The sequence below is a fragment of the Pyrgilauda ruficollis genome, unplaced genomic scaffold (genome assembly GCF_017590135.1).
Source record: "Pyrgilauda ruficollis isolate IOZ18807 unplaced genomic scaffold, ASM1759013v1 scaffold27, whole genome shotgun sequence".
Lineage (NCBI taxonomy): Eukaryota > Metazoa > Chordata > Aves > Passeriformes > Passeridae > Pyrgilauda > Pyrgilauda ruficollis.
The window spans coordinates 62398-87344 of NW_024524044.1; the positions used below are offsets into that span (position 1 = coordinate 62398).

The 24947-nt window shown below is 39.7% G+C and overlaps 1 protein-coding gene across 1 annotated transcript in view; it reads right to left on the minus strand.

The window, feature by feature from the left end:
* The window catches only part of LOC121355792 (PDZ domain-containing RING finger protein 4-like), a 229291-nt gene that overhangs the window by 38911 nt on the left and 165433 nt on the right, over positions 1-24947 (minus strand). Inside the window, 1 exon segment of the mRNA XM_041471497.1 lies at positions 640-893. Coding sequence (XP_041327431.1) covers positions 640-893 — 254 coding nt within the window.

The following is a 24947-nucleotide window of genomic DNA, read 5'->3' on the forward strand; positions in this document are numbered from 1 at the left end:
CTATAATAGTTTTTTGCAGGCTACAGAAGGTCTGTAGGTTCATCTGAGGCCACCCACGACATGATGTTATTTATGAGGTGGAGTCAAAAGAGGAAGAACCCTACACCCTACTTATGTATAAGCACCACCTGCAGGTGTTGGCATCCAATTCAGTTCGAAGGAGAGATCATTTAATTAATATATTTTGCCATATGACAGATGAAATGGTACTTTTTGACCTCTATATTTTTGGAATTGTTTTGCTTTTGATAAGGGGACCTTTATATTAAATCATTGTTTCCTTGGTTTGTTTTTGTAAAAAATTTGGAAGAACAGAAAACAAGACAAGCTCTTTCTAGGTCTGAAGAAGCCTTTTTGGTACTTTGGAACACAGAAGTGTTTTTCCTCTTGACTAGGGTTTAGCTTTGGATGAACAGATACATAAACACAAAATAAACATGTCTGAGATTCCTTCCCATAGCCCTAATCTACAAGCAGAGCTTAGGAAAGCTGTCACTGAAGCCTGAATGGGATAGTGGTTATCAACAACATTTATTATTTATTTAAAGTGTTCCTGCAACTTTTTCAGGAGAAGGCTAGAAGACCATCACTGCAATGCCTCAATCCCACAGGTAAACAGCAGAAAAAGATAAAGCATACCTATCTGAAAGCAGAAATGGGCAGATATCTGGAACTGGTGGTGTGGAAGGCCTTAGCTTGGCCAGAGCCATGATATGCTCAAAAGTGATGTCAGTCTGAGTGCTGGCATCCATGAGCCGGACATCCTGAGAGCTGCTGTGAGCTTTGGTAGCTGGGGCTCGCCGCAAAACCTGAACCACAATGGGCTCCTTGGCATTGCGGAAAGCTTCCACTGCTTCCTCGTGAGTGGCCTTGGAGAGGTCCTTCCCATTGACCTGGAGAAAACAGGAGAATACAGCAAAGGTGAGAGAAAAGGCAGCACAAAAACATGGCTGTAAAATACAGGGGGTGAATTATTTGTGCAGTACATCAAGCCACCTGATGACACTGATGAGCATATTTTGGTATCCATGCAAGAGAGAATATGCAGCTGGGAGGAGAAATAAGATCTTTCATCTTTGCCAGAAATTAGAAATGGTTTGAACTCTTCCATAACTGTCCCACCCAATGGAATTCAAACACAACAAAGGAACTACAATATTTAGACAGTAATTTAAATTATTTCCCTTATCCTGTTTTATTAACTTTGTAAAATACAGCTAAAATAGATGAGGTGCCTTTAATTTTGAATTTCAGCATTTTCTGTGGCATGCAATTGTTTTAAAGGATTTCTGGCATAGCAGTGTTATTAATGCATATGTCAATAAACATGTCTCTGATGTCTAAAAAAAAACAAGGCAAATATTCAATGTTTTGTCACTTATCTGCTATGGCTATTATACAACCATTAAGACCACAGATAGGAAGATTGGACTAGCACATTCAGCTGCTGGTCTTTCAAGGAAAGAGAACTAACTCAATAAGTAATTTGCTACGAACAGACAAATAATCAACCAGAGAATATTACATTGCAAATGTAGCATAGCTTGGCAAAACTAAAAGACTGTGCCAAGGTTTCTCTCTGCTACAGGCAAAGCAGCAAATTCCTCCTGCTCTAGATGAGCCTGAGGGTACTAAAAAAATGTAACTGCAAGATTTGATTATGCTAAATTTATACAAATTCAGGTGCTTGGAGCAAGATTTGCAAGCATCAGCCCACTACAAAATGTGAAGGCTAATTGGTCAATGGCAGTCAGTAGCTAAGCCCTTGAACACAGCGCTGTGCAACATCCTTACTCAGAAAACACTACTCCGCTGCTTCCAGAGCAGTGGGACCACTGCTGACTGCTGCACAGGACCTAACTGTTGTGAGCTGCTGTGGAAATGAGATGATCCAGTGCTGGGGTAGAAAGGTAAGGTTTTCTAGTAAGAAATGTGATTACCTGAAGGTAGCAAAACCTGGTTAAAATTTATGTTCCCAGGAAAACTTCTACATTGCTGGCAAATCAGAAATAGGAGTCTGCTGCAAGGTCATGCTCAAATTATCTTCTTTGTATAGACAATGAGTCATAAAACTTCATAAAACTTAATGAACCCTCCCCAGAAATGGGACAGATCCATAAATTACTTTTCCCAATCTTTGCAAATAGTGGTGGAAATGAAAATTTCTTTGCCACATCACTCCTTCATTCAATAAATTCTTGGAAATTTCTTGCCAAAAAGGACATAGGCAAACAGGAACAACATAAGCAAACTCAAAAGAGGCTCTGTAACTCAGCAGCTTCAGTAACATTTTGAAGCAACTTGTACAACCATAGTCCTATCATATTTATGTGCATGGCTAGGATACTGTTGACCATTAATTTCAAGTATATGTCAATTCAATACATTTCCAGAGTGCGTGCACAAGTGCAAGGTAGCATCATCTTTCCTCTGACGTAATTTCCAAAGAATCAGCACTTTCACGCCATGTCACTCACAAGGACATGCAAAATAACTGTACTGTGATGTAGCCACCAATGTAAAAGTCAGCTGATCTCTCTAGCTAGACCTGATGTTGTATGCAGTGATGAGAAGCCTGCACATTTTGAACACATTTCTGTACACATAAAAGCTCAAAACTCCTTATGCTGAATGCCTGGGACACCCAAAAGTACCACACCACTGCAGCCTAGACTGTGACCAGGTAATTCAAAAGGCAGCGAGGTTGCTCACCCAAGCTCAATGCATATCTCTGGTCTGTCTGTTAACTGAAGCCAAAAAATTAAGATTTAATGTTATAATTTTATCATTTAAACTATAATCCATAAAATGATAACTAATTATAATCTAATTCACGTGGGAAAATATCAGTTGTATCTAAGAGGATGAGCCAGAGCGGTCAAAGAACAAATTAAGTGACAAGAAAACCAAAGAAATTTCCCCAAGGAGAGAGCTCCGGCAAACCCTCTCTGCTAACACAAATCACACTGCCAGGGCGTTCAGACTCAGCGCCATCTAATGGAGGCAAATAGAGATAAAGCTTCAAGCCTGGGTCTTCCAGCCACTCTTCAGTTCCAGTCTCTGCTGCATTCTTGTTTCTAACTCAGATCCTATCAAGGACACAGTTTTTCATTTTCTGTGATTTTTGTACCAAGAGCGGCCTATAGGCTGAAAGACTCTCATTCCTAAGGCCCTAAGAGTTGAAAAATTACTTTCCTGGCTCTCCAGTCCCTTTCGATACTTTTTAAGCTTCAGATAACTATATGGCGTTTCTCCTAAAAGTAAACGTTAGGGAAAAAATACCACAAAGCAATGTATCATTTTTTCCCTCCATTCAAGTATAAAACACACAATCTTTCTGTATCCCAGCTGAACCAGGTGGATTTTGAGATAACCAGAAAAGATAACCATTTTATCACAGATAACCATTTTATCACAGATCCACATCAACAAATCTAAAAGACGTTTAGATAGCATACAAAACCCTTTTTTTTTTCTGAAAACCAGAAGCTCTGTCTATTCACATCAGTCAACACTTACCACTTATTCTGAGGAAATAGACATAAATTCACAATAATGCCATTTACATGCAAATTTTATTTCTAAAGAATAATAATATTTTAAAATCACATGAATCCGAAAAATCACAAAATATACACATTTTCATTTATTCTGGGAACCTATGTCTGACCTCTATTTTCATTTAAATACCTACTTAATTTGATGACATTAAGCACATTCTCTCCTTTATTTGGTTTCTTATGAAATAACAGCACAGTAGACCCAATACTTGTTTAAATTGTCACTTGAAGTTCATCAACACACTTTGTCGATCTGCATAGAGGTCACATAATTTACAAATGCCTCCTTTCTCAGAAGAAAATCTATAGCTGAATTACTCTATGCTGGCAGCTGTCCTGCCCACTTGGGGCTGAGGAGAATGTTTTTAAAACCTAAAGCCTACAGATGGAGTTGGAAGCACTTTTCCTGCAGGTTCTTTAAGGATCTTCTTCCTCCTGCATTATCCCCCAACTTAACTCTCACATATAGTTACCCTGGGAGTCAAAGACAGCTGAGCACTTATTTACAACAAGCCATTTACAGGTTCTTAGTGGATGATTAAATAAATTCCTCGCCTCTGAAAGGTTACTTTCAGTGGAATCCAGGGTACTATTTTAAGTGGATAGAGAAATCAGTCACTTTTAACAGTCAACACAAAGACAAGGGAATACATTTGTTGTAGCAGATGGGCTAATTAATCCACAAGCTAGTTGTGAATGTTAAGTAAAGAATATATCTTTTCTCATGTAAACCATCCTCCTGCCCTCTTTGATTAAGCTTTTGTTTAATGAAACTCTCTCCCCCTGTCCCCGGCTATTGGACACAGTGCAAAGTCTGGGCCACTTGTCAACATCTCCCCCAGAGTGACTAGTGGCCACTGCCTGGATCCTTGCCATCCCCTTTGGATTCTTGCTCTAAACCCAGCCACATGTAAAACTTCATCAGCATCAGAAAATAAACAAGGAAATGGGCTTTGTCTTTCATGCAAACATCAACTGACACTGGCCAAGTGCCACTTCTAATGCCAGCACAAGTGTACACGGGCTATTCCCACACAGAGAGGTGAGCAGCAGAGAAGTAAGGACAGGACTAAATAACAAAACAGTGACTATAAAATATGTAGACAAATGGTTTTTAAGTTATCTTCATGTTATGAGTGCTAAAGAAAAGGTGAAGAAAAATCAGTCCTTCAATGAAGATTACTTCCAGGATTTAAGTGCCTGTGACTGAAAATTTAAACTGCCTCTTGTCTGTCTTTCAAAGCTTTTCTGCTCTTGATCATTTAATGCTGGGCAGAATTTCTGAAAAAAAGGAGCCAGAAATGTTGATGTTTCCTTCAGTCTTTACTTTTTCCATATTAAGAGAAAAAGGAAAATAGCAGAAAAAAGGGGAAAAAAGGAAAAAGTATGTATAGTCATGTGAATGCAATCATCACAAAATCATTAGCAGCTCATGAGATAACCTCCTACCTTCAGCAAATATCTGACATATGCAAGTTTAAATTTAAGATCAGCTCTGCTGAAGTAAAATCCTTTGAGACGCTTCATTTACTCAGTAAAGGCAATGGGAAGAATAACTGAAGTGTTCTGCAAGAGCAGAGATGTCTAGACACACAGCTTGCCTAGCTAAATGACAGAGATGCTGTCTGACATGATGATGGAGTTCACACAAGGCTCACTGTCCTAGGAGATTTCAACACCCATGCAGAAGATGCCCCTGACCTGACAGGTGCTAAATCTGCTCTCATCACAGCAGTCTCCTCACCTTCAATCTCTCACCCTAAATACACCCAGGCTACCATTCCCTGGGTGCATCCTTGGACAGCAGACTGGCACAAAGATCAAACACTGTCCTTAAGTTTGACCAGTAAGTTTGTCCTTAAGTAAGTCCTTCTTTAGGACAGGAATTTGAGCCCTTCCTAACTGCAGGCAACAGGGAAAAAAGAACAAAGAACATCTCAGCTTCCTCCCAGACCTACAGCCTTTGGCATACAGAAACTCTAGAAAACTTCTACTGCTGAGGGCCAACAGCTGTGAGGCTCCCTGGGCAGGACAGATTGGCACTGCACATGTGACACAGTGCCAACCTGTCGGTTGCTCCCAGTGACATCCATGCTGGAGAGGACACTGTGAGTCTTCTGCTAACACACATGTGACAGTTCACCTACAGAAAGGGCATTTGACACACTGACATTTTAGGTTACAGTTTAGTACTAAGCCACATTTCTTCAGCAAGTTAATCTGAAAGACAGCAAATTCAGCCATTATCCAATACTCCTATCTCAGTCAGGGTTCATGCTAGTTCAGTAAAGGGACAACTTTTATTATGCTGTTTAATGACATTTTCTCTTCCTTGGCCAGATGAGTTAAGCGACTCTTGTTCCAATTTGATCTTTTGCTGCCCTGACTGTGAAATCTTGTCATCCTTCCTAAAAGCTACACAAGCTGCTGAACATGCAGGCTCTGGCTGCTTCCCTTAAGCTGAACCACAGGCTTATAAAAAGAATTACATCTCTATTACCTGTAGAGCTGAGGTTTGTGCTGTTTGATAGCTGGTTTGTGTAGTTGGTTCAACAATACTGGATAGGCCCAGGCAATGCCCCAGTACTGCAGCCTTCTGTGCATCTCTGTGTGTAACCAGCACACCACTTCTCTTTCCCAGAAATTAGCAGAAATCTACTGCGGCTGAAAAGCCTATGGGTAAGTCTTTATCTGAGCATGACAAAATAAAGGTTACAAGAACTGGGAAAACATAAAAATATACCTATTTCCACTCTGTAAAATTTCCTGTCAGAGCGAGACAACCCAGTGACTTCTTGGCAATTTTGATCATTTAAACAGCAATTGCCAGAAGAAAAGCACCCTCCTTTCAAGTGACCTCTAGATGATGCTTCATTTTGTCAGAGCTGTTCACTGAGATCTGTGCATCTGTGGGCAGGTCTGACAGCTAGAATTTCTCTCTATGAAGGACATGACATATTTTGGAAAGATCCCAGCAAAAAGCTGGACACTGCCTGGAAGTATTGCCTAACAAGATGTCCTAGGGAATTCAGAAGATTTTTAAACTGGAATGGAAAACTTGTCCCAGGTTGATATACAGAGAATGGATAAATAGTTCTCATCACATCTGCAGTTAATACAGAAAACTAGTGAACAAGGTAACTAATACCTTATGTGCTTATGAAACTTTGGTTCTCCAACAAATAGTAACTTTTTTTCTTAATGATTTTGCCTTCTCTACCCAGTCACATCTAAATAAAACAACTGCTAGAAGCATCTCTCAAAAATTGTGTGCAGAATCATGCTCCATGTTTTGAAAAAACATTCAAGTCTGTTGTAAGCAAAGCAATTACTGAAGATCCCCACAACTTTGGGAGGAGGTTTGGGGTTTTAAATCCCAAATGTATTGATTGCCTAATTACATTTATGGTATTGAGTATAGGAAATGGATTGTGTTTTAGATGCAGCCTGCTTCTAGCTGGCTGGGTGAGGTACAGTGATCATTCACTACAAATGCCTTCGAACATTTCAATCTCCTTAACACCACAAGGGACATTTCCATCTCTAAGGACTCCTTGTGGTTCTGGGCCTTCACCTTGGGACATCTCTTAAAAACCACTGGGATGCCACAATTCACATCTCCAGAAAACTATCACTGCTCCAACAAGTTTTGAATCATTACTCAGCAGCTTTAATTTGTAGCCAAAACTTAATTTCTGCACTTCATAACATGAGGCTTGGCAGTCAGTGTAACTGGGTATTTCCTCCAAATCATCACTGTGTTTTAGAGCAATGCACATCTCACAAAGATCAAGTCCTTTAATGCTGATATCCAACAACAGAAAAGCTCAGAAAGTTCAGATCAAAAAGTACAGCAACAGCTCAGAAAAGTTTCACTTAAGTTTTGAAAGAGTGAACATACAATTATCTGCAATTCTCTTGGTTTGTGTTATCTGCATTTGCCTTGTGAGTGAAATGAAATCACCAAATTAAATTCAAGAATTACTGCATTAGTTTCCGAGTGAGCTGGAGACAACTGCTGGTAGACAAGTATTTGTGATAAGCTGCTGTTGTCTTTTTCCAACTCCCTTAATCTACCCAGCAGACCTGTGATTAGTTGCAATCACCATCTTTCTTGCATGCTCTTCCAGCTTGTATTCCCAGCCTCATTCCTCCTTCCCTTGCTTTGCCACCTCTGTTCTCTCTCTTAGGCTGTCGGCTCTTCTCACTCTGCCTTTTTCTTTCAGTGCAAGCCCTTCTTTACTCCCCAAGACTCTCACGCCTGCTGATTCCCAAACTTTCCATCTTTCCTTTCCTGAACCCTTCTCTACAAAGACCTCCCACTGCCCTCTCACTGAACCTGTCCCCTCCCCACAGGCTGGGAACTTGTCATCCTCCCAGGGTGACAGCTGGAAAGCTGAACATTCATGAGGTCTGCCCTCACCAGCACCTCCTGGTACCAGCACGAATGCTCAGCTAACCCAGATGGTAATGTTGCAAGGCTGGGGTATATTTACTATGCAAATTGCTTTTAATATTGACAAACAGTTTTTTTGATGATATTAAGATTCTGCCTGAGGGCAATAAAGACTAAACTAGCTGTGGCATGCATAAAATACGTTGTGTTACTTCTTGATGTAATTAGAACATCATTTATTACATTAATCATTGCAAACTTTTTCTGTTTGGGGATAGGGCATTGAATAAATCTCTCAAGAGATCTAGCACATACAGTAATCCTTTGATGATGGGGAAAAATACAATCAAAAACCAGTGTGCGTGCTCAGAACGAACACTTTTTATCTCTAAGCCTTTGCACTGAATGCTATAGTCTACTGTGAACTTCATGGTGTCCCTGCTCCACCACAAGCTCACTCTCCAATTTCTCTTACAGGGTATGTACTTTTCTCAGAGAAGAGGCTCTTCAAAAGGTAATTGCCATTAAAGTTTTAGGAGACCAAATTAATGACATTCTTTAATCATCTGCAGTTCCCAAAGAATAATGGAAGAGGCTGAATGGCAGATTTTAGGACTCTAAATAATGTGTAGGCACTTTTTTCCTTTTAGGGAGTCATAGTCTACTTTTCACTAACAGAAAAAACCCCTCAGTCATGGCTGGCATCGCCACATGAATGTTACACTTATCACTGTCACAACAATTCATCCACACACAGATGACTGAAACTCCTGGTCTTCTCTGAACCGAGTAGTTTAAAAAGATAGATGGCTGCCTTCTGGCTAATTGTGGGAGTTCTTTCATTACTATAAAAAGACTTATTATATCTCAAGTGACTTTATAAGCAGTGAATAATGAGACTTAAAGTCTTTGGAAAAGAGTCCGCTGATCAAATGCTGGGATAACTTATGGGCACAGTGACCTTTTCCTCAGTAAGATACTTCAAACTGCTGCTGTTGGCCCATTATTAAAACTCCCCATTTAAGGCATGCAGTTAAGCCCAAGGCAGACTTTTTTATTTTTTATTTTTAAATTCAATTTAAGGTAGCACAGCAAGACCTATATCTCTCCCAGTGTGGAGGACTAACTCCTAGCCGCTCCAGCTGTGCAGGAGCAGGACAGATGGCTGTGGAAGTGCAGCTGGCTGGGTTTCACCGCTCTGCTTCTGACAGCACTGCTGGAACCAGGAGCCTGCATCCCATGTGCCACAGTGCTCCTCACCCCAGCAAGGGAGCTCCTTCCTGCCAGCATGTCACCAGCAAGCACCAGCACACTGTCTAGCTCCTGTGATGCTGCAGGGAAGAGCAGCCCATCGCCTCCAGCCGACCTGGTGAGCTGAGTTTGGCCTGGCCAGGAGGGTGCTCTGAGTGCCAGCACTGCACACTGCAAAACTGAGAGACATCAAACCCAGCATCACAGCACTGAGTCAGGTCACGACTCTGGCTGATACCCTGGGTTCTGCCACCCATCTAGCACAACCCAATGTCCTACTGCGGTGCCACACACATGAAGTGCTAAGGTTAGAGCCATGTAACACACCTGTACTTGCTTTTTTAATGAAGCTCTCCTTTAATATTAATTTCTTACTGAGCATCTGTTTTAATTTTATCTTAAAGAAATAGAAAAGGTTCCTCCTCTTTCAAAGTAAAACTTGGAAAGTCCCTTTCATTATTTTTCCATTCTTCTCTCATGCTGCCTTGAGACTAAGTTGACACTGTTGTTCTCCATTGATTTTCATGGCTTTACTCCAGAACAATCATATTGGCAAATTTTTTTGGCATAACAGTACTTTCAAAAATTCATTCCAGTGTTTTACAGGACTAAATATTTAAAAAACACTTTTTACAAGCTCACATGTATTTAGATTTTCCCAGTCATATGGGCTGACAAAACAACAGATACATTAACTTCATCCTGCCTCTGGAACATGGCAACTTCTAGAGCTATTTTTCAAAGAAGAAGAAAATGAATTCAGAGGAACCACTCACTTGATAAAACAATGCAAGTAATGGGGTCATACCTGCTATTCAAAAGTTCATCAAATGCTTTTGTAACAGAAAGTTCCCCACAGCTTTTAGGAAGGCTTAGCAACAATTTTTATTGAACATTGAGAAAGCAGCTGTAAACTTGTACAGCTACACACAATGAACACAAAAGAAACTACGTGTAGAGGCATAGAAAAGGAATCTGATGAAACATAATTGTGACTGTTTCTTCCCTTTTGTTTCTCTCTCTCCCACTTTGATCCTCTTTTAAAGACTATTTATTCATGTAGGATTACTTCAGTTTTCTACTGAGTGATGAGGGCTTGCTGTGCTGACACAGAAATATTTTGTTTCTTCCTAAAGTTTATTTGCTGCATTCCTTCTTAGCAGAAAAAATTATAAAGGATGTGAATATTAGTACCAGCTTAATTCTATTTTATTTGGACAGCACCATGACTGTGTACACATCTTCTGTACTAAGAGCTGCAGCTCCTTTCTTACTAAAAATCAACTACAGCTGCTATTTCAGTCCCTGTGTTTCCAACTCTATTCTTCCTTCTGGAGTCTTGCTCCTTCCTCTCTCCCTGTCTCTGCCTTCCTTCACCACTTCCTTCCTGTGTTTTATTCCAGTTGTCTCTTTGGCTTCTCTCCCATATTTTTCACTCGCTCCTTTGACTCCCTTTATTTTCTGCAATTTGCTCTCTGCAGTGTTAGAAGCAGCAGCAACTGCTCCTGTATGGCTTTAGTATTTAACACCTGCAAAGGGAATCTCCCTGAATGAAGTCTACAGGAAGTCCCTTCCTACAGGCTTTAGGAGAGAACGAAGTAGCTGACTCATTTCTCCAATGGATCCTCAAAAAATCAGCAAGGGCATTTTCTGAGGAAGATCATGCAATGCTCATCAATTTTCTTTTCCCAGACAGTTCCAGGTGTATTGCAAGGCTATCAGAGCTGCTGTTCCAGCTTTCCAAGGCACATCAAGGCTGTTAAGGCTCAAATGGCTGAAAAATACATCAGTGAGCTCATGCACTGCTGGTAGCCAAGGCTGTGTTGCTGACTGGTCACAGAATACGTTGCACCATTGCCTTGCAATATCACAAATAGCACTGAAATACAAACAGATTTTGAAGAATCTCTTGTGTTAATTCTTCAGGAAAAAACCTGGCCTTTGGACACATGTGGGCAGTTCGTGTTGCTTTCAATTGCCATGCATCTACATCAGATGGTGAAGTTTAGCACACAGAGCAGAAAAGCCCTTTAATTATCAGGAATAGACTAATTCTTTCTGCTCAGAGAAACAGAATTTTACTCTAATATGAAATGAAATTATCTGACAGGCTTTTGATTACCTTAAAAGCAGCATGAGCAACTTAATTAAAACACTGAAAAGAATATTGCAACCTACTATACTTATGTATTTGGAAAAAAAACCACCTAGGTGAGGACTGTCTTTTTGGTTGTATAGTATCAAGCACCACAAAGCCCCAGAGTAAGTAGAGCCTTATAGATATTGCTGTAGTAAAAATAATGATTATACATCTGTGCTGAGAATTTAGACAATGAATTATAAGGGGACATGAATTAAAATAGACATGCTTTAAAATAAAGTTTATGGCCTAGACAATGAAAATACTTTAATCATGGCACACTGGGGGATATCAAGACAAGGGCAATGTCATCTTTGTTTTGTCTCAGGAAGAAAGTCCTTTTAAAAATGAGGTTTTCTTTTTGCAATTTATATGACATTTCATAACATAAAAAGATAGATACCACTGAAAGAAGGAATAAGGCCCCTTATTTTTTACATTATATATCAGAAAAGACATGCTAGGTGCACATGAATTCCTGATGGCAATATACAGATTATATACAGAGGATTATTTTATAAAGGGAGATGTATATTCTGTATGTGCTTATAATAGAATTATTAAGAGTAGACTATCTAGAAATGCTTTTAGTAGATCATAGAAGTAGCACAGTGTTTGTAAAAACAAAATTCCTGAACAAAGACATTTCACCAAAATCAACAACACTGAAATGCTTCTCAGCTGAGCTTCTTAACCTCACAGATTTTAAGATGTCGTATTTGTCATCTTACCATGACCCCTGCATTGAAGTGTTTGTTTGCACTAACTTCAGCAACTTTCTTCAGCAGGAGGCAAGAAACGGTAAAATATAAAACATCTATGCCATGCACAAATATAGACTAGGGAAGGAGTGGCTGATGAGCAGCCCAGCTGAAGGGGATCGGGGTGTGTTGGCTGACAGAAGGCTCAGTGTGAGTCAGCATTGTGCCAAGAGGGCAAACCCCATCCTGGGGTGCACCAAACACAGCATCACCAGCCTGCCAAGGGACGTGATTATGCTGCTGTACTCAGAGCTGGTGCAGCCTCACCTGGGGTACCTGTGCGCAGTTCTGGAACCCAGCATTTGAAAAGGATGTGAAGGTACTTGCATGTGTTGCAGGACAACAACAAAGGTGGTGGAAGTGCTGGAAGAAAGGTCCTATGAGAAGCAGTTTTGGAGAAAAGGAGGATGAGTGCCAACCTCATTGCTCTCTACAGCTTTCTGAGAAGGGGAAGTGGAGAGGGCAGTGTTGATCTCCCTCATATGCAGTCACAGGACACATGGCAAGAGTGCAAAGCTGCACCACGAGAGGTTTCTTTCCTGAGATGATGGTCAGACACAGGAACAGGCTTCCTAAAGAGGTGTTGCATGTATTGCCAGCTGGGGACTATGTACAAATCATGAACAGGACAGGACTGCTAGGAACGTGTCTTGAGCTGTTTTATTTTTCAGCATCAGTCTCATTACTTGGTTATGACAATGGGAAGATGCCATCAGCTCACATCTCAGGCAGCAGACCAAGAACTTAATGTTACAACTTACTTTACAAGTTTTTTGACCAATCACACAAAGCAAAAGCATATTGACAGTAGTCCTATCCAATCACTATAAGCACACATACTTGCAGTTAAAACAAGGTTTGCTTATTTTGAATACAACACCTGTTTGTAAGCCTTAAAACACAATGTCCAGAGCTCCATTATGAAGCTTAGCACTTCTAATATCTTGCTAGATATACTTTGCTGCAGCTTAGGGAGTTATTCTAGACAAGCATTAATACACAGACCATTGTTCCATTTGTCCTTACTTTTCTACTTTTTTACACAATTTTTCTGCTGACTTATTTTATGGCTGCCGCTTAGCTTTAATCACAGTTCTGCTGTCTCTGAAGCCTACCTTTTGGAGCTTTCCCAAAACCCTCTGATTTTATGGATTCCCACAATATGCCCTGCACCTGTTCATATTTAGGAAACATTTGGGGAATGCCCTTAACAACATGCTTAAATTTTGATCAGCCCTGAAGTGGTCAGGCAGTTGGACTAGATGATCACAGTAGGTCCCTTCCAACTGTAAAATTTTTATTCTATTCTAGTCTATTTTCACAGAAACAAAACAAAAAAAAAAAAATAAAAAAAGAAAAGAAGAAAATATGTTGCAACATCACAGCTTGTAAAATTTTTGTTTGTTCTTTAAATAGGAAGCAGGCAGGGAGCAGCAAAAGCTTGCAACTGGGTTGATAAATTGTAGTGAAGTGCAAATTTCAACCAAGTCCTGTGTACAAATCCAAGTACAGATCAGATGTACTTGGATTCAAAGGCTTCTTCTTGGCTTATTTGTTGAAAAGGTTATGTTTTAGAATGGCTCAGTTGATGAAAAGTGTATTTTGCCCCTTCAATTTAAAGTCAAGTGGGCTCCTATTTCAAAACCCACATAATGTAGGACTTGAGAGCAGCTTTCTTGTTACTGCTGATAGATATATTCCTTAAGAAAGCCACGTTTCTTTAAACTTTCATGGTAAGCTGGCTTTACAAGCTAGTAAAGTAAAATGTCATGGCATAAACTTATTGGTGAAAAGAACCGCATCTGCAAAGCACAGACTTCCAATAAACTGAGAAATGTCTGAAGCCAAAATGGCAGGGCAAAATTTAAACAAACCTTCCCCACCCAAGGAGAGGCAGACAGGCATAAACCATTCCCAGCAATCAATTCTGCTATTTGAATTCATCCTGACACTTGTTGGGCTCGGTTGCTGATGTGGAACCATGGCAGAAAGGCCAGGCCACCGGGGAAATTTGGCCAGCCTCCACATCTGAGAGTGAACCACCCGACTGCAGGTCTCCAACCTTTTTATCACGTTTGTTTTGTTCCTAGCATAAACTGTTTTGTTCACTGTGTTTCAGGTCTGTCACAATAAAGAAAATTCTTTGATTACTGTTCATTTAAGAGATGGGAAATACTGGAATGGTAAGGTTGCTTTTCAGGCAGACAGTTTAAAAATAAACCTGCCAAGGTAATATTCATGATTCTGTTTCTCACTGTGGCTACTTTGCAGTTAATTATTGATATTAGACAACAAAGAAAACATCTGAGAAAAGGGACTGCAGGTTTCTAATTTGTGAAAATTCTGTGAAAATTCAATATTTACATACATCGGAGACAAATTTGCTCTTAATGGAGATTCTCAGAGATTTTTGTGGGAAAGAATTTGCATACTGGCCTTGAGTGCCTTCATTAATACCATCAAATGGAAATATCACCTTATTCTTGAGTTGTTAGTGCATAAGTCTCACCAAAACACAGTTAAGGTAGCCAGTGCTCACAGATATTCAGAACATGCATTTTCCCCTCCCCCACTCCTACCCCTCCAAACCCTAGCCTTAGAAAAACCCAGAAACTTTGAGGTCAGGTACCCAGCCATGCAATCTTAATCTCCAGCTTCCCCCTCCTGATGTCTCAGTCGGTGGAAATAAGCTGCAGGCCAGCCATCACATCCTGTACATTGCACAGCTCTACTGAGCGAGAGAGGGATTACCTGCAGCAGATTGTGATACTGTGATCTCAAAGAGGGCAATGCCATCCCATCCGACATCCTCATGCATGATCAGCAGCCAAGGTGCACAGGTACCAAAAGTTATCGGCGTCCTCATTTCACCCTGAATTTTTTGGGTAGGAGGCGGCACAGGGTCCCTCAAGGCTTGTCAGCAGGGCCTGCATGTGGTCCATGGGGCAAGCCAAGAGCCACTGTGCCCAGCAGGTTGGAAGCAAACTCAAAAAATGCTTTTAGAGCTGCTATCAAAGCCTTGCAGTTAAGCAGACATGTCTCCCCATTAGGTCTATGCTTCTATTCCAGGCCCAGAACAGTCAGATTTCTTAAAAGGTTAAGTCAACTAATAGAACACAAGACTCTTCCTCTCTTTAAAAAATGAGGGCAGTATGGATAGGGAGCAGTAGCAGCTGCATATTTGTTAGGCACACTAGCCTAACAAGTAAGTTATTTGCCTAGAAACTGGAAAAATGGAACTCAGCATAACTGTGTGAAATCACACCTTTCACTCTGCAAGGCAGCCTTTCTATCAGGTTACTGAACATTTTGAAATGCAAAAAATTACACACTGCTTTCTGAAGCTTTAATTTAAAGTAATAAAATACAATCTAACCATCTATCAAATAGGGCTGAGCTTAAGGAGTTAAGTATGTGGTTAGATGGAGGTTACTCTTCTGAAATGCTTACACCATCCCAATAGGTACAACAGCTATGTTTTGAAATCTCCCAGTAGTGGAACAAATGGGAGAAATAAGGGGTCTGGTCTGAGCCTCTTTATTCTCATTATTGCACTCTGATTACTGTACTTCCATAAAACATTATGGCATGTCTCTTTTTTCTCCACCTTCTTGCCTCACCATTTAGCCTTCTCCCCTCTCCCCTCCTTTTTCCCCCCAGGTTTCCCAGGTAAACCTCCCAGTCCTGCTGAAGCCATTGGTATTTTAAAAGACATTAAGCATGTCACTAGGAATTGGCAGGTGAAATTTGCTGATATTTCCGCAAATGTCACTAATAAAAGCATTAAATAAGATCACTGCAAAGACAAACTCTTCTGGAGTTCCGGCAGTAACCTCTAGCCAGCCTTTCACTTTTCTCTTTAGCACTACATGTAGTTAGATATACCTCCAGAGTCAACTCCAGGTCCTTCTTCCACCCACTTAGATCTAAGTGCTTCTCTTCCAATTTAGCTAGTATTTTTCTTTATAGTATCAGATCAGATATTTTTGCTTTTCTTAAGTCCAGATAAAGAGGACCTACCACATACTCTTCATCAAGATAAGGCATTTGCTAATCAAAAAGACTATCAGGTTAGCCTGGCTTTGCAACCATCCTCCCCTGCTTAGTCTGTGATTCATTATGCTGCACTTACCCTTTGCCTTCCCTAAGTGCAATCATCTTTCTCTTCAAATTGTACTTTGACACCTTCACACTGTGTCTTCTGAACCTCAAGACTGGCAAATCCCATAATCATCCTAAGCACAGGTATACCATTTAATTTTATTCCATGAACTCCTCCGTGTTAGACTAGATTAACAGATCTTCCTATGTGTCCTCCCTACTGCTTCTCTCAACACTTGAGAATCTCTTGCCTTACAGTTTTGCCAGTATAACTATTTCTGGAGGTTACCCTAAAAATTAAATTACTGAAAGATCCTGCTTTGAAAATCATCTTTGTTAAAATCTTAGGGTTATTTACCCTACAGACAATTGCCTTCTCCCTCTACATTATCCATGTTTCCCTCAAATTCTCTCTCCTACCCCTTCACTCTTCAGGTGCTTTTCCCACCCACTCAAAACATGTACCTGTGCAAATCTTTCTGAGAGGTTTTAAACCTTTCTGCTTGACACATATTGTAACTCCCCAAAATGTAGAAAATCTTCAAAATGGTCAGGCTGTGATAAAATGACTACTTTCCTGGACACAAGGCACAGGCAATATACAGTAGAGCCAGCCAGATGTTCAGGTTGAAGAGGACGACAGGAATGGCTATTTAGTACTAAATACCTCACATTTGTGTGACTATTCTTTCAATTTACTAAATGACATAACCTCAGTTTTGGACGTCTCTAAAAGGCAAAAAAAAAAAAAAATCAGATATGAAAATAAAATCAGATAAAGACAGGGAGAGAACAATCAGTGAAAGACAGGGAGAGAACAATTCAAAATGCTGAAAAATAATAAAGATTTACTATTATGGCATTTGTTAATCCAGGGAGAACACCTCTATTAATAGATAGTAATATTCAGTGTGTTGTAAACCTATTTCCCAGGATGAGGTCTGATTTATAGTCTTGGACAGAAATTATTCTTCTCGTGTCTTACAAAAACAGAAAAAAAGCTTTCACTCAGCATGGTTTCAACTTACACAAGTACAACACAGCAGAGACTCTGCTGCCTCTTGATGCCTTCTGTGTTGGTGTAAGTTAGCTCAAAGATGGCTTTATTTTTTTGAGTGATATTGTACAGGCTGTTAATCCAGAAAGTGGATTATTGCCTTTGGGTATTTTGTGAAAAAATAATATAGAAATCAATTGAGGTATTTCATTTATTATAGCTGTTGCTGTGCATGGGCAATCATTTATTTTTCTCCCATAATATATTAGTCTTCTCTGAACTAGAACTTCCTGAATCAGCCTCACTAACACAGTTCACTCTAAGCCCCTTAGAGCCTGTCTTGTCAATTATCTGTGAATTTAGAAAGACTTACAACAAAAGACCATAATGAACTGGGTTTGAAAGAGACTGTAAAGGTGTAAGATACCGAATACTGAAGCTTGGAACAGCTATGGTGGAGATACGTATTGCACTCAGAAAATACATGTTTTCATTTAAAAGTTATATTAAAAAAAGGGTGGAAGCAGAGTTGTGAATTGGGTGGGGCGGAACTGCAAATGTCTGAGTTCTGCCTTTATCACTGGGCATAGCCCTGTTGTAAAGTAACTTAACCTTACTTACCTGTATTTTAATACTTCACTGTAGCTTAACTTTCTACCTGCCTGCTGGTATGCTGAAGATAGTTGACTTCTACTCTGACTTCAGTAATAAACTGTTTATTTTTTAAAATATAGAACATAATTATTTTTCCATATTTGCAGACAACCATCACCAAACATGATGCATGCTTGTTGCACCACACCTCAGAAATGCAGTGTGGCTGAGTTTGTGTGTGCAAAGCACTTCTGAACCTCAAAAAAGAGCACATTCACAAAGCAAATTGTAATAAGGACAGATGTAGAAATTTGGTAACAGCTGCAGCAACAGCACAAAGCAAAACCAGGCAGAAGTCATGACTGATATCTGATCCTCATTCATGTATCTCCAAATGTCACCAGTGTTTAAGACTGGTACCAAGAGGGGAATCACAGGAGTTTAGGAGAAATAGGACAGTCCTTGTGCCAGCATATCTGAATTTCCAATCTATTTGACAGCTGAAGGACTCCATTTAAGGTCTGCACTTTAGTTGGCAGATACAGATGTAAATGGCTTGCAGGTAGAGCTCCTGGAAAATATGACTGCAAAGAACAGCTCCCACTGTGAGCACTGTGCCTGGCTCCATCCAGCTCCGCCTCTGGCACATTGCTTTGGCAGCAGGCTGGCACCAAAACCAGATTGCCCTCAGGTTTCTGACTCTCAGCTTCAGTAACACAGTGACACAGGCACAGTCATCCACAAAACTGGGGTGTCTGTGTACAGCTGGTCAGGACACTGCTACACTGGTTTGCTTTTAACTTGTCATATGCAGCATATGTTTCTTTGTGCCTGGAATCTGTTCTTTGTCGCATGGCATGAGAGAGGCTTTTAAACCACCATTCACAGGATGTTTGACACATTCAGAAATTCCCTTCTGTGTCAAAATAATGAAGTGGAGAAGTCCTCAGGATAAATAGAAAAAACTAGAATATATGTAGTTGTATACACTGATTAACCCCCTGGAATGCACATGTAAAACAAGGCTTGTGAATGCAAAATTGATCTTAATTAAAAAAAAAAAGTTTTGTGAAAAAGAGTTAGAGGCATATTTGATAGGAGGCCAGTGTATTGTTGCCTGAAGTAGAATGATATTTATAGACCAAAATGTGCAAAACTGGAACATTGTTTTTGTCAAGTACAAATTAAGCTAATGTACCATTAAGAGCTAGAGGCTCATATACATTAAAATCATGAGGTTAGGACATAGACTGTGCTATGACAAACTAACTGTGCAGATATGATAGGGATGATCCTGTATCCAGCTAGGACCTTGAAAAGCAACTTTCTGCTTCTCCTGTGGCATATTTAGGACAAGCCTTCTGAATACTAATATTACTCCAAGCCAAGATACTCTTTCATTTTTGTGAAAAGAACTAACAGTTGGTAAAAAGAACAAAAAGGTATGAAGCCTAACGAGAGGTGAGGCACTACTTCTGGAGTAAGTATCATTTTGCTATGATGCACAGCTCTTCCTTAAGTCAGATCTTATATTCCTAACTCTATAATAACTTCTTAAAGCCATAGAGAGGAATTGCAGGAATCTTGAAGCCACAGAGAAGGAAAAAGAGGAAATAAGACTGAAAAGAAGCTTATATCCCAGAATTGTAAACTCAACTTTAGTCAGACAATATGGAGATTATATTTACACTGTTTTTCTCCACCTTCAGCTACAAAATAAAATTTCCTTCCATGCTGACTTTGCCTACCTCCCCTGTAATGTCTCTCTGACCTTTGGTACTAGATATTTTCAGTATTAAAAAATCACTTGCAACTTTGCCCCATCTCATCCATGGAAAACCACAGGAAAAAAAGACAAAAAACAACAACTGAGAATTAAAATAAACCATGAACATCAAAGCAAAAGACTGTTAACTGTGGCTCACACACCTTGGGAAAAGTGAGCACACCCACCTGAGGCTCACGGTCTGACACAATGACAGCCTCACAGCTGGAATGGCAGCCAGGAAACAGACAACCTGATGAGGCCCTCCAGACCCTGAAGGAATCAAGCCTTTGTGGGACCTTGCTGTAACCACAGGGCCATAAGGTAGTGTGCTCTGGGTAGCTCTGCTGCCACCAGAGGAAAAGGACAAATGGCTGGTGAGTGACATGAGATGGGCAAAGTGAGAGACACCTCTCTGAGCACAGTGCACTTGGATGTGTGTGCTCTAATTCCCTCCTGGTTCACCACCATGCCTGTGGGGCTGCCTTTCCTGTCTCTGGAATGACAGGTGCTCCAGTCAGTGACAATGCAGCCCTGACCCAACACCATCTCCATTTGTTTAACTTATCACTACTGTGACATAAAGGGTCTGTGATCCCATACATGACTAAGCAAATGCCAAATGACCAATGGAACTGCCAAAAATCACAGGCATTCATACTTTAAAAGACAAGCTGTCCACTCCAAGGAATGTTTCACTATCCACAAATTAATCCCTCAAAAAAATTTGCTGAGAATTCAGCAGGAATGAGAAAGTGCAATTTCAAGAATACTGATGGCAGACAGAAAAACATACCCTGTGGATTTTTGTAGGAGCTCTTTGCTTTCTCAGTCCCATTGGAAAATTCAGCCCTAACTTTTTTCAAAAATCATGAAAGAAAACATAGCCCCAAGCCACCTCCTAGCTACACAACAGTCAGTTCAACAAAACAGGAGTGGGATGCAAACTGCCAGACAGCACAGAGAAATTCCCAAGATTTTGAGGACAGCCAACAAGAGCCTGTACCTCTAGAAACAAAGACAAGCTGCACACTGAAAAGCAAACACCTCCATCTCTGAAAGTCTCTGCTGCTGCTTTTTTTACCCTGTGTGGTTGCTATGCTGTTTTCCACATTTGCTTCATCAAAACAATTATCATCTGCAGCTTTTCAAAATTATTTTCCAAAGATAAAACAATTATGTCAAGGACTAGTAAAAGCTCTTCACTGTTCCATATCTGCACAAATTACCTTGTATTTCAGATGAGTTTATGTACATTTAATCACTACAGATTAATTAGATGGCATACAGCAACCAGCAAAACTGAAGCTCTAACTTCAGTTTAAGTACACATGCAGCTAACTTGTGGCTTTTTAGAACAATTTTAATTAAAAGTTCTCGAAAAACCATGCAGCTGAAAATATTGGGAACTTTGGGATGGGCTTAGCATAGCTAATATTTTTATATTTAATCAAAGCAGCCTTTGGCTGTAATAAAAATCTATTTTCCTCTGGTAATAAATACAGTAATTCTGTGAAACAGAATACATAGTTTGCAAAATGTCATATGTACAGAAGATCCATGCAGAAAAGAGATCACTGCAATCCCAACCTTCAGAGAGCAGGTTGCTTTCCTTTTAAATATGTAAAACTATTTTGAAATCAGCTTTAAATATTATGCCATAACAGTAATTTCTGAAAAAGATGACCCAAAGTGCCTTGGATTCCTCCAGAAGAGGGAAAATAATATAAAGTGACAGTAATTTTGAACGAGGCTGACTTTCCCAGTGAACCATGGAGAGAATGCAAGAAATATCCCACCGGCTCAGACCAACCACCTCCATCTATGTAGCTGGCTTCCAGCGATGGCAGTGGCAAATGCTGCTCAGAGTGAGGCCTCACATGGGGCCAGCTACTTTTGGCAACCCATTCCCATGTACCCTCCCAGGCGCTCACAGAATTTTACAGACCATCCTTTAAAAATGTCACTTGCACAGAGAACCTGAAAAACAGCTTTTTGGACTTTGTTTCTACATAGCACAGTATAACAGCTGGCAGATTTCCAGCTCTAGCCAGCCTGGCCAAATGCTGGATTTGATCCATGCAATCAGATGAAAACAGCCCCATTAATACAATATAAACCTTCCAGCTTTGTGAGTCACAAAAACACTCATCCATCTACTTACACAGTGACAGCCAAGAGCTGCTACAGCATCTTTTCTACCAGAGACTTCCTTTCATTTATATGACACAAATTCCCAGTTGTGCTACTGTAACATGTTTTTCATGTGGTCCTGCACTGAATTATATCCACTTCTTTATACTGGGTAGATGCAAATTTAAATAAAATAGCTACATTAACATAATATGATGCATCTTCTGCTCCTAAAATACCTAATGTTCTAAAATAAATTACATCTTTGACTCTCTCCTTTCTTAGATGGGTCAGAATGCAAAGTATTTTTTTCCTGCATTGAAATATTTCATTCATTTGTAGTTGTCAAAATACTCTCTTACCGTTTTTTTCAGTTAACACAAGAGACTGACTAGAAAATTATTGGTCTGATGCACCCTCCTGATACAATTAAATTGGCAAACAGATTAGGTATTGATCTGCTAGCAAACATATATTGATGAATACCGGCTTACTGGGAATTAGTGTTGAAATGAAAATGAATGTTTCATTATAATATATATTATGTGTATATGCACGCACTGCAATCTCTGGTCATTAGGACTGAATTGCAGTAAATTTACAGATCCTTGCTTTACTACAAACACATGCCAGTACAGCAGATCTGCATAGATTTTGGGAGAGATGTTATAGAGAGACTAGCTGTAAGTGCTTTTCCTGTAGTAAAACCTAATGCTGCAGTTCTCTTTTGTTGTCTTATTTTCTGCTTTCTGTATGTATTACAAGTATATTCTCTCCCTTTCATATCTAAGAATCAAAACCTGCTCTTCCTGATAGTCATGCAAGTGCAGTCTTTATCAGTATGTTGCACAGATTTACGGTTCTTGAGTTGGCAGCAGAAAGCTTCTTCCCAAGGACCTCACTTTCATGGCCTGCTCTTCTAGCAGGACATCAAAAAACTTTGGTGCTGCAGTCAAATAGTTGAAACACGCCTCTTAAGTCATCTTTACATCTCGGCAGTACTTTGCCTAACATGTTTACATCTCAGATTTACTTTGTCTAAAGTACCTATGGCAAAGGTATAGCATTTAAATGACTTTTCAGTAAAAGTGTGAAACACATTTAGAAATGTGTTACAAGTAGAAAAGCTCTTATTGCCTTCCAAGATTTACAGTTAGGCCTTTTTTCCATAGCAAATAGTCCTAGTCATAATCAGCTAGTTCATTAGTTTTGCTCTTGTCTACGCAAAACAGTGTCTGGAACAGGATTCTTCAAACTAATTACAGAGGAGTTTACCCTGCGTATTTACTTTGTAACCAGCATTTCCTAATAGCAAGCCATTCTCAGTATCCAGCCATGTTTCTTCATTCTGTTGGATCTCACTGTTGCTAGCTGCACTTAGTTTGGGACACTTTCCATTGCCCAACATATCATCACTGTTTTTCCAGATATCATCCAATTATATGACAGTGGATATCTTTGGAATAAAGACATAAATACATACGTCTGTTCTCCACACCAAGAATGTGCAGAGAAAAGAACAAGACAACAAGTCATATTTGGGCTCCATCTTGATAACAGGCTTTCGTAGTATTTTCCATCCAGCCCTCTTTTTAGACATCACTCCAAGGATATGTTAGCCTTACTCTGGCAGCTTGTTCTATAAACAGTAGAAATGTCTTTGTAGAAAAGACAGATGTTGAAGAAGAATCAATCATAACCACAGAATTTGAGGCATAAACCCCTTCATTTCTACCAGTGAATCCTCCAGAGCAAGACACTTATGCCAAGGTGTAATACCTTAGAACTGATCAGAAGATAAGGATGATATTTTAAAGTAGCCAAAATTAGCTGTATTGATCAACAACCATGCATTTAAGAAGAGCAATAAACACGTATGAGGCGGTATGTTCACCTACACAAGGTACCAATAATATTTCATATAGCACATCCTGAAAAGATAGAAATCTTTGTAACACTTACTGTGTATGTCCTTGAGCATTGCCTTCTGTTCCTTTACACAATTGTTTCCTTCTGCATATTTCATAGGAAGGAGACTGGAAAGAGGAGTGCTTAATAAATGGAACCATTAAAAAGATTGGATTGCTCTTGCTTTCATAGGCATTATTGCAGCAGAAACCATTCATCTATTCTGCTCTGAGTAAATTTTGTACCTAAGTCATAGTAAAAATACAAGTGCATCAAGACAGTAAAAATGGTAACCTGATTGATGACAAAAACTTATCAAAATGCTGCTTAACAGGTCCTTTTGCTGATACATACCTTCCGGATCTGCTTTAAGAAGATACAAGAGCAACTGAACATTAGAAAAAAAATCAAAACAAAATGTGTATACACAGTAGGTCAGAATATGGAGTGTCTAATTTCTACTGCAACAAAGTAAGTTGTACTTGATCTCATCTCTATTGTTTTCAATAAATGATCTAATAACACAGCATTTTTCTCTTTCAGTGACACACAACACAGTGCCAGTCATGGTGTTATTGCCACTATTATCTAAAGACATCAGAGCAAAATACATAGAACATGATAATGTATCTTTTACAAGAAAAGGTCATGCAGCAGTTCCACAATTTGCTGATCCTAAATATATGTACAGTTGTATCACTCTGCATTATAATAATTTCTGATGTATTGCCAGCATGCACGATAGCAAGTTTATGGTACAGTGCCAATTACATGACATTGTGGGAGAATAGACAAAAGTTGAACCAGCATAAATTTAGCATGGTGCAGACAGATGATATCTGATTTGGTATTAAGCATAAGCCTGCTGTTAGGAAATTAGCCAATCAACATTTTTTCCTACAAAACTGAAAGATGAATTTTAACACAGTCAATGGTATGTGAGATGCAGTCACAGAATTTGCTCTCTTGTATTTATGAGCCTTGGAGCAGCATTTACTGCATCACTGAATGTCAGCCCAAGAGAGAAAGGGAATACACATGGAATTTAACCAGGAAAGCCTTTCTCCTCATCCAGAGCAGGCACAGCAACTTTAAATTAAATGAGGACTGGAGCAGTTGCTCTGATTTAAACACAGCTGTGTTAACTGTACAAAGGCTAACAAAAGTGTAGTTAGCCCACATAGAGCAAGAGGTGATGTAAGCAAGGAGGAGAACAAGGAATCAGCAGGTTGGAACAGTGAAGGGCTACCTTAGTCAGATGTAGAGTATGAGATAATAATATAATATCCTCAAATATCTCTATTTAGTTCATGATATGGGGTATGACTGACATTTGTCTGT